The sequence below is a fragment of the Mytilus galloprovincialis genome, chromosome 7 (assembly GCF_965363235.1).
Source record: "Mytilus galloprovincialis chromosome 7, xbMytGall1.hap1.1, whole genome shotgun sequence".
In the NCBI taxonomy this organism is placed as follows: Eukaryota; Metazoa; Mollusca; class Bivalvia; order Mytilida; family Mytilidae; genus Mytilus; species Mytilus galloprovincialis.
In genome coordinates, this window is record NC_134844.1 from 44440795 (window position 1) to 44452547 (window position 11753).

Consider the following 11753-nt stretch of genomic DNA (forward strand, 5'->3'; position numbering starts at 1 on the left):
TTAATGCTTGACATTATAGATTGGATTTCCTATTCCCACATGAACAAAGATTTAAATTAGATAGATATTTTTTTCACATGGAAAGACAAGTCTGTTGTTTGTTTATAGGAAAATTGTATTAAGTATGCAAGAAGTATGCAAAATAATTGGTTTTAAACCAGATCTAAAGTACAGTGTTTGCATGTTCAGAGTTCCCAAGAATACTTTTCCGTTGAAGTGGGCAGACAAATGTTATGAAATTCTCTTCATACTGGTCTAACACGAAGCAAAGTTTACGATGTTCACCACTTTGTGGGACTGGTCCAGGATAATATTAGAAGCAGAATCTTCAGTATAACATACTAGAATTCACTAGGTGAAAAAAAAATGCATAAAAATTTTCCAAAATAAAAAAAATCACTGAGGGATAAAAATAAATGGGCCCTAAACACATATTGCTTTATTATATATTTGTATCGTCTTGAACATGCATGAAATATAAGCCACAGGACGTAAAGTAACCAACAAGCAATCAATCTATAGTTGTATGAGGGACATAAACTTGACGTGTACATAGTATACGATCATAATTTTCTTTCACTGCCAAATAACTTCATCACAGATACCAGGATTAAACTTTGTATTTACGCCAGACGCGCGTTTTGTCTATTAAAGACTCATCCAAATAAGTTCAAAAGCCGTTTTTGAAATCCGAGTGGTTTAGCACTAAAAGAGGGACGAAAGATACCAGAGGGACAGACTATTTTCAGATGGCCAAGAGAAAAGTTCTCTCAGCTTTCTTCTAGTGAGTGCTGGCATTAACTGATTCATTTATAAATGTACTTTATTTTCAAGTGTTTATGAAATGAATATGGTTGATTTGAGTGCACTTTTATAAGATCAAAGCTCTGTTTCCATTTTTGGGAAGCAAAACTGTAATAGTTAGAGTAAATAAACAGTCACAGTATTGACATACTTATTGTCTCCAATTGTTTTTTTTTTTGTAATTTCAGCAGAATATATTTTTAATTTTTGGGAAGGGTTTCATGTTTTTCAACTCAGTTTTCTGTGTATATTTCTTAAACTGTTGTCTTTTAATTCTTAAGGTATTCTTTTCTCTGTCTTCTTTTTGTTTACTGGTATGTTATGAGTGCCCCATGGTATCTCCATTTTTACAAATTCAGTTGCTGTTGATATCATGACAAGTACTTTTATTTAAGGGGTGAACTAGAAATCAAGGGTTCATTTGTGGTTATGTTTAGACTTTTTTCGAGGTTGGGATTAGATTTTAGGAATAGGCTGGTATTAGGGTTAGTTTCTTATAGCTCTATATGTGTTGGGACCCATAAAGTAAAATGGGCCAAACTCGTCAACATCTAGTCGGGTTTTACGTTTTAAGCAATTGCATGATAACCTTTAGATATTTATGTTAATGATTTTAAGTTTCTGGTACTGGAACTAAATTTCAATTGTTGTGACAAGTACAGAAGAAACAGCTTATCATACAGAAGGGATCTGTACTTATTTTTGATGACTTATCAACGACCTGTGAATGCCAATCTGATTAAAATATATATCAGTGTGTGTAAGCCTCGCTTATACGTCTGGCGTATATACAAAGTTTAGTCCTGGTATCTATGATGAGTTTATTTACAACTACTGGGTCGATGCCACTGCTGGTGGAGATTTATTTCCCCGAGGGTATCACAAGCCCAGTAGTCAGCACTTTTTGTGCTGACATGAATTGTGATTGATATGGTTATATCTATAAATTTACTGTTTACAAAATTTTGAATTTTTTGAAATACTAAGGCTTTTCTACCTCAGGCATAGATTACCTTAGCTGCATTTGGCAACACTTTTAGGAATTTTGGTCCTCTATGCTCTTTAACTTCGTACTTTATCTGGCCTTTTTAACTTTTTTGGATCCGAGCGTCACTGATGAGTCTTTTGTAGACGAAACGTGCGTCTGGCGTATATACAAAATTTAGTCCTGATATTTATGATGAGTTTATTTACAAAGATCTGACCATGCTCTGTTCTATTCTGTTTTAGAGACCTTTCAGGATCCTTTCGTTTTGTCGTAATGATTCACACATTCCAAAATTTCTTTGGCTGATGATTTATAATAACCAGAACAGTGTTGTCAGATCCTTGTAAGCTTGGTGTGGACACAAGATCTGTATTTTAATCAGATTGTGTGAATGCATAGATGTTTCACTTTATTCCACAACCATTCTGCTTGCACAGGGAAATTGTATTGAGTGTAAACAGTTATCAAATACAGTTACTCACCATATGAAGTTGTGTTTGTGACATCAATAATGTTTGCGAAGAATTTTATTTTAGATGTTAGCAAGAAACAAATGTTAGGGGATTTTACCACATTATCTTCATGTCATGAATTTATTTCTGAGTTTTTACCATTTGTTTTTATATAGCTTTACAGTAGAAAGGGAAACAGCAGTGCATTGTCTTGGAAATACACTACTTATTTGTACTTGGCAAACACAAGGTTAGAAATGCTAGGCAAACTTTGCTGCGAAATTGATTTGGCAAAAATGTATGATTATTCCGATTTCTTTTTACTGTAACCTTACTTTTTGTTTCCTAAATTTAGGAAAAATTATACTTTTGGAAATATCAGTTGAATCTATCACTTTTTTGGCACTCAGCAACTCGTTGAGGGACAGAAAATGATCATTAAGTTTATTTTTGTGTAAACAATACAATGGACTTTATCTTAAGTCTTTATAACTCCAGTATAAAAAACAGTATTAGATCAATATCTGAAAGTATCATGATTTTTTATTCGGCACTGAAGTGAACAAAAGAACTAGCATGTTTATAACAGTTACAGGCTCAAGATGTTGGTCTAGTACAAAGTATGGTTCATATCAATATGGCATTAACATTTTCTCTACCTGAATATGCATTTTATTTGCCACTTCATGTTAAACTGTCAACATATATGTGTCCGCCTAACAGAAGTTCCACTGGAAACTTTGTTATAAACAATGTCATAATACTATCCACCAAACAACCATCCATCCATCAGCACTAAAACATTTGAATGGATCAAGTGAACCTTACCCTCCCATAGTTTCCAAGCCCAACATTTTTTTTTTAATTTTCTGACATTAAGATTATACTGTTAGCTTGACTGTCCTCTGGTTTTGGTCGATATATGTCTCATTGCCATTCATATTTCATGATAAGAGAGTTGTCCTGTTTGCAATTAAGAGAGTATTTTTCAAAACATTGTCTTGAGAGTACTTGCTCATTTCCATCCCCACACCAGTATCTTTTGAATAATCCTTGTAATTTTTTTAAGGAGTTGGTTTAAGAACATAAACAAATAAATGTACTTTCAGATCAGATTTATTTTCAAACTCTAAAAATAACATTTGAACATTTAACTGTTCATCCATCACTAACCAATGTAATGTAAAAAAAAATCAAAATGCTAACATTCTGTGGAAGTTCTCACAGAATATCTAACTTCTAAATTAATTCTGATTATAATACATTTATACTGTTATTGAGCTTAGTCTGTCAACTAAAATGATTCATTGACTTTTTTCAACATATATTTCAGGCCCATTAATATTAAACATACAACATTTTTTTTGAGAAAATATGGAAACTTTTGGGCTATGGCTATGGGATATAGAAATATTTGGATTAAATTTTGGATTTGGATAAAAGCAGGAAATAACTTGTTATATTTTTTCACATAACTTAAGTTTATTCCAAACAATATGAAAAACTATTCAACTATTTGAAAATGATTAAAACTGCATGAAAGTTTTAAAAATAAGTACACATAAGTCTCCAAATCTTGTTTCTATAATAGTTTTGATCCAATTCGGAATATATTTTGGTATGACTTCATAGTTTTAAGTGAAAATTATCACTGATCCATTTGCTAATAAATTTTAAAATATGAAATCCATCTAACATGTTTAAAGGAGAAGTTCTATATGGGAAAAATAAACAAATTTTATAAATTTTGAGAGTGAAATTTCTTTTGTTTTATAAATATGATTTCTACACACTTAAAAGAATAAGTCTCAAACTCTAAAGTGTCTAATATATGTACTAAATATAATTCAACATTGAAATGTCCTAGATAGACATTATTCTTGTCCAAAATAATATCATCTGGATACTTAATCTCACAATGGTCAGTACACAGAGGTCATACAGAGGTCATACCGAGGGCACTCCACTATTTAGCTAGACACAGTTTAACAGTGATGGAATGTAGTGCTAAAATAATCCCCAGGTGCTAGTAATTTCTATGAAACCAATTCATCAACCATCTTATTGTACCTACTTCTCTCAAATTGCAAAAGAGGATAAAAAAGGAAATAGTGACTGCTTACAGAACTTTGAAATCTTGTCTCTTAACATGGAACTCATCAAATAAGTACTCAGGAAATTTTAAGATACTTTAGTTGTAATATGGACATGTTTTGGTAGCAATATTTGGAATTGATTGTATTTCTTATTTGGTAATGACTCCATAGTAAAAATCTAATTGGATTAAAATACTAAATGTTATATGAGAGCATCAATACAATACTTGGAAAAATCCAGATGTATTTTGAGAGCCAAACATAGGGAATCACCGAAGCATGACTGAAGCCGCCCCCTTAGGTCAGTCAGCGCCACTGTTTTGAAAATAACATTACAATAAACTTGATGCCTAATCAGTGGAGTACCTCCTTTGAATTTCCATGTAATTAGGTAACTGCAGGAGACTCTAGCTAACTTGTATCTTGCATGATATTTTTATTTAATCATCATCTTATCAGACAGAATTAGATTTATTCTTTTATTAATCATTGTGATTAATTTTTGTGAAATTTAAACTGTAAAAATATCAATGATTATGAAATTTTAAAATTAAAAACAGAATGGAAATAGGGAATGTGTCAAATATATTCGAAGTTTTTGGCCGCATTTCTTTCTAACCAAAATTTTATAAACGCTATTTCGCGCTTGTTGTTGTTTTCTGTAGACATAATTATGTACACAACAACCTGACCAATAAGCAGAAAAATGTACTTATCTTTATAGATAAGATTTTATTTTATATTTCACTAGTTTGCCTTTGATGGAGGTGAAATGACTACTTTCAACTTTATCACAATTCTTACTAATTACATTGATTACAAAACCCACTGAGACAGATAATATATAAATAAACAAAGTATTTATTTTAAAATGAACCTAACCGAAAAACTATTAAAATTGGTAATCATTATCACAGATACTTTGTAACAATAAACACATAGAAAATTATAAAAATAAATTAATAATTACAATGAATTATATATATTAAAACATAGCACAGATAGCAATACACATTATGTGAAAAAATATTAAGCAAGCATCATACGTCTACAGTTTTCAAACCTAGCTAAATAAATCTACGTCCAACAGATAAACTACTAACAGTTGTTAACAACAACAGAAGCCAGTACCTTTGTTTTAGAAAACTTAAGACAAATATCTATAAGTGTGCAATTTTATAAATTAAGTAAATATAGAAAAAAAAAATGTTTTAATGATTATAATGGAAAATTATATCTTAAGAATACTGTTACGAATACCAAAACCAAAATATTAAGAATTTATAGAAATATGGAATATTTCTGTATCAATATGATACTGTGGATTCGATTATTTTCATGGGTAACTCTTTTATAGATAGGAGGAAAAGATTATATATTTGTGGGCCAAAATTTCTTTGCATACAAGCTTATAGACTATTTGTACTTTGTTAAATGCTTGAATTCATGGTTTGCCAATGCTCACAACATCCATGTAAGTTTGTACCCAACAAATAATATTGAATCCACAGAAAGTGATTCATTCTCTTAAGTAATACAATGATGCCAAAAAACATCAAGTTTATGATATATGAGAACATTTTTCAGACATTACATGAAGAAAAGAATAGCATCTAATGAAATGTAATTGCACCAAGTCACACAATTAGTTACACAATTAAACATGAGCAAAACATCCAGAAAAATAATTTATGAGCGTAGAGTAATGTTATGAGCGTAAAGTAATGTTATGATTTAGTACACAGCAAACTGTATGGGACTGAAGCAATAAACTACAAGTTCTATGATTGAAAATAATATATTTGATTATCACCTTATAAATCAACATAGACAAATATATAGGAGGGTCTGGATTTTTTTTTTGGGGGGGGGACTGCATTTCAGTATTCTAATTGGTCCATTTATCTCTATTTTTTATTTTAAGCGCCCATTATTCTCTATTCTATTTTTTTTACCCATTTTCTTTAGTCATAACTACTTTTGGCACATCATTTTCCCTTTGTATACCCTTTCCAGATCCTCCTATATTTTATGACATATAACCTAATGTTATGCACCCTTTTTCCTTTTACAATCTGTAGTCATACCAACTGATTGGTTTTGTACATATTTCTATGTATCAATGATATAAATGCATTGGATATATGTAAGTAAAATATAAAGTCAAACATCACTAAGTAAGTGTATCATGTGCCGTACTTAAAACTAAATTGTTCTGAACTAAATGAGTACACCCAAGCCAAATTGTTCAACATTTATAACTTCACCATGAATCTAACTTTATTTCATTTGTTAGTTTATTCACAAATCAATTTCAAACCTTGTATATCTAACTTTAAAACAAAAATTGTTCCATTGTTTTTTCTCGTTTTAGATTTTTGCTGGTATTTATTTCTCAAATGCTTTAAATATCAATACATGTATATAATCTAAATAGTGTTGAACAATATTGTTGCCTTATGTTTCTAATCGTTGAAGTTCATCCCTGACATATTTCACCATGTGGTCTTCACTTCCCATACTAGGTCCTTGTTTTGGACTCTCATCAAAAAAGTCATCATCTTTCTTATTTTCTGATGTGACACTATTACGTTTTTCTTCCTGTATATGTCCATCAGACCACAACTGATCAGCTGCCGATTGTTGTGATGTAAATCCTCTTGGTGAAGACCCTCCATCTCGTGCATCACTATGCTCTCTAGACTCCATTTTGTATCCATCATTAAATTTTTGAGAATTTTTGGCTAAAGAAAATGCATCATCTAAGAGTTTCTCTCCTTCTTTTCGTTTTCTAGTGCTATCAGCATTTAAGTATGCTAGGTTGACAATTTCTCTCGCTTTTTCCTTGGCTTCCTGATCTTGGAGATACCGTCTCCGATCCTCTCGCTGCTGTTGAAGTAGCTGCTGTCGTCTATTAAGAATCTCTATCAAATCCTGAAATAAATGTCAAAGATGTTTATAAAAATTTTGAGATGTGGTATGATTGCCAAAAGAGCAACTCTCCATCAGATTCTAAATGAAGTAGATGAAAGCAATTATACTGTTTATAATTGGTGTTGTAGGATTTCAATTGTTTATGCCTTTTATATATTAAAAAAATAGCAGAACAAAAAAAGCAATATATATTGTTCCACATATGACAGAACATTTTTGCTGGGTAAACTAATGCTATTGTTATATATTGAGTACCTATAGAAATAAAACACATCCTATTTTTATCCCTCTTCATCCCTTTTTTAATGAAACAACTAAAATTTTCTTTCAATATATTTCTCAAACATTTGGATATGTGTTAATACTTTAACAGTCAATATTTTAACAGTCTGGTCCAAAATCAAATCTCCCAAATTTTTCATCCAAATGTGACAACACTGGACATAATACAAAAGTTAATTGTTAATCCGCATTAGATTTTGATAATCTTGTCAAAGGGGGGTTCATTAATTCGAAGTTTAATATCCAAAGTGTTTATTTGAAAATGTTTGTAAAATATGTGGAAATTTTTTATACGACCGCAAAATTTGAAAAATTTTTCGTCGTATATTGCTATCACGTTGGCGTTGTCGTCGTCCGGCGTCCGAATACTTTTAGTTTTCGCACTCTAACTTTAGTAAAAGTGAATGGAAATCTATGAAATTTTAACACAAGGTTTATGACCACAAAAGGAAGGTTGGTATTGATTTTGGAAGTTTTGGTCCCAACATTTTAGGAATTAGGGGCCAAAAAGGGCCCAAATAAGCATTTTCTTGGTTTTCGCACTATAACTTTAGTTTAAGTTAATAGAAATCTATGAAATTTTGACACAAGGTTTATGACCACAAAAGAACGGTTGGGATTGATTTTGGGAGTTTAGGTTTCAACAGTTTAGGAATTAGGGGCCAAAAAAGGGCCCAAATAAGCATTATTCTTGGTTTTCGCACAATAACTTTAGTTTAAGTAAATAGAAATCAATGAAATTTAATCACAATGTTAATGAATACAAAAGGAAGGTTGGTATTGATTTTGGGAGTTTAGGTCCCAACAGTTTAGGAATTAGGGGCCAAAAAGGGACCCAAATAAGCATTTTTCTTGGTTTTCGTACCCTAACGTTAGTATAAGTAAATAGAAATCTATGAAATTTAAACACAAGGTTTATGACCATAAAAGGAAGGTTGGTATTGATTTTGGGAGTTTTGGTCCCAACAGAATAAGGGGCCAAAAGGGTCCAAAATTAAACTTTGTTTGATTTCATCAAAATTGAATAATTGGGATTCTTTGATATGCCGAATCTAACTGTCATGACTGTGTATGTAGATTCTTAACTTTTGGTCCCGTTTTCAAATTGGTCTACATTAAGGTCCAAAGGGTCCAAAATTAAACTTAGTTTGATTTTGACAAAAAATGAATCAGTTAGGTTCTTTGATATGCTGAATCTAAAAATGTACTTAGATTCTTGATTATTGGCCCAGTTTTCAAGTTGGTCCAAATCGGGGTCCAAAATTAAACTTTGTTTGATTTCATCAAAAATTGAATAAATGGGGTTCTTTGATATACCAAATCTAACTGTGTATGTAGATTCTTCATTTTTGGTCCTGTTTTCAAATTGGTCTACACTAAAGTCCAAAGGGTCCAAAATTAAACTTAGTCTGATTTCAACAAAAATTGAAATCTTGGGGTTCTTTGATATGCTGAATCCAAAAATGTACTTAGATTTTTTATTATGGGCCCAGTTTTCAAGTTGGTCCAAATCAGGATCTAAAATTATTATATTAAGTGTTGTGCAATAGCAAGTCTTTTCAATTGCACAGTATTGCGCAATGGCAAGAAATATCTAATTGCACAATATTGTGAAATAGCAAATTTTTTTTTAATTAGAGTTATCTTTCTTTGTCCAGAATAGTAAGCAAGAAATATCTAATTGCAAAATATTGTGCAATAGCAAGATTTTTTTTTAATTGGAGTATCTTTCTTTGTCCAGAATCAACTTAAATCTTTGTTATATACAATATACAATGTATATTCACTTTTTACTACCAACTGATAAATTATAATAAATAACATTCAGTGATAACAAGCAGTTTTTTTTACATCTTAATATTTTATGATGTATTTAAATGAGTAGTTATTGTTGCAAACTCCATTAGAAATTTTAATTGAGATTAGTTTTGGAATAAGGGAAAGGGGGATGTGATTAAAAAAATTGGGTTCAATTTTTCTCATTTGAAATTTCATAAATAAAAAAGAAAATTTCTTCAAACATTTTTATGCCCCACCTACGATAGTAGAGGGGCATTATGTTTTCTGGTCTGTGCGTCCGTCCGTCCGTCCATCTGTCCGTTCGTTCGTCCGTCCGTCCGTCTGTCCCGCTTCAGGTTAAAGTTTTTGGTCAAGGTAGTTTTTGATGAAGTTTAAGTCCAATCGACTTCAAACTTAGTACACATGTCCCCTATGATATGATCTTTCTAATTTTAATGCCAAATTAGAGTTTTTACTCCAATTTCACGGTCCACTGAACATGGAAAATGATAGTGCGAGTGGGGCATTCGTGTACTGAGGACACATTCTTGTTTTGAGAGGATTAATATTCAACAGCATAGTGAATTGCTCTAAGAGAAAACAAAAATTTTAAGTTCATTAGAACACATTCATTCTGTGTCAGAAACCTATGCTGTGTCAACTATTTAATCACAATCCAAATTTAGAGCTGAATCCAGCTTGAATGTTGTGTCCATACTTGCCCCAACCGTTCAGGGTTCAACCTCTGCGGTCGTATAAAGCTACGCCCTGCGGAGCATCTGGTTAACATTTAAATCTAAAATCTATTAGTTCTGAAAATTGCTGGAAATATTCTGTATGCATGTTTTCAAATCCTTAGAATAATCGATCAATTTCCAAAAAAAATCTGTCAGTTTGACTAATTAGAAAAACCATGTAGGGATTGTGTTAAAAATCGAAACTCAGTATATATATGTATGCAAGGTATAACACAGAAATACGCTTTTAAATTAATGTTGTCCAAAATCAATGCGAAGAAATTTTTGATAGAATAAATGGAATTCACATTAGAGAACAAAATCTCTTATTTTAGATATGAAAGTGCAAGTTCATTCATAAAGTTATTTCATTAAACAAAAATGATGATATCAAGAAAAAGATCGATTCATCTTACATCAATTTTGACAAAAAAATGAAGGGTTAACTAACTTACAAATGCTAGCAAATATTCACATTGGAGCATTAATTTCTCTGTTCAGATAGTGACATATAATAATATTGAAAGTCATTACAAATTGAAATGAGTATTAGGTTTTACACAAGTTGACCACAAACTTTTGTATATAAAGCAATTGTCTGTAGATCTAGAGGTATTTAATTTACCATTAACAAATCTTTTATAATTCAATAAAAATGAATTTTAGTCTGAAAGAAGGTTTTTCCTAAATAATTTCCAACAATGTTTCAAAATTTTCAGTTTTTTTTTAGCTTAAAAACAGAAAAATAACAAAATTTGAAAGTCAATTGAGAAAGTATACTTTGAAACAAAAATTGACCTAGAATCAAATATATGTATCTCTGATTTTCAAAACCAAATAGAGAATAAATTATGCAAAATCTTAATTATTTGACTTGTCAATAAAAGCAGTACTCTGTCATGTTTGTTTTTTGCTATTCCATAGCCAAAACAATCATTTTGGATAACACTTGTGTGCAATGTTAATTTTGCAAAGAAGGTTCTTAAAATTAAAATATATAAAATAAGGTTGTATGAATGCCAATGAGACTATCCAATGATACTGTATAATACCCTATTTTTTTGCTTCAAATTTTGCTTATGGTGTTACAGTCAAATGGTGTCATAAAGGAATCCAGCTTATATTCACATTTTCTGAAAGCGGTTTTGCTTAAAAATTTGCATATGCATATTGCCTGTAATACTGTCATGATATAATCTTACAATAATGGCAGCAATTTTGGTTGATTTACAATTTACAATTAACCACACAAGTCTGAAACTAATAGCCTGAGGATAATTATTGCTTTGTTTGGCTACAAGCTATCTAGTGATTGAAGAGTTTTTTGTTAAATGGATTGATGTTGCCTAGATAACAGTCACACTGATCTTATGGACCACATGAACTAAAATCATACTAGCACAAAAAAATCTATTTGAATCAAACAGATATATATATCTATATCTATTCTAAATTAATATCCAATATAATTTTTCTATTTTAATGCAATCTTTACACTATAAATGCACTTTTTACCTTCTGAGAAGTAGCAAACATCTAAAATAAACAAACATGCAGTATATAATGGCCAGGCGGGACAAATTTAAATAAAGTATGCCATTCCAGGAAAATTTATCATCACACTCTATCAGCATTTATGCATGTCAACAAAGATATATTTACTTGACTTTTACTAATATCT

The 11753-nt window shown here is 30.8% G+C and overlaps 1 protein-coding gene across 5 annotated transcripts in view; it reads right to left on the bottom strand.

Annotated features, from left to right (window-relative positions):
- Positions 1-3342: 3342 nt before the first annotated feature.
- Positions 3343-11753, bottom strand: part of LOC143083087 (uncharacterized) — a 43996-nt gene continuing 35585 nt past the window's right edge. For 4 of the 5 annotated variants that reach the window (XM_076259297.1, XM_076259294.1, XM_076259296.1 and 1 more), the window contains one exon: positions 3343-7274. In XM_076259297.1, coding sequence (XP_076115412.1) covers positions 6798-7274 — 477 coding nt within the window. In that variant the 3' untranslated portion in view covers positions 3343-6797. Of the gene's footprint in view, positions 7275-11587; positions 11609-11753 lie in introns of all 5 variants that reach the window. The other variant, XM_076259295.1, reaches the window with a different exon arrangement.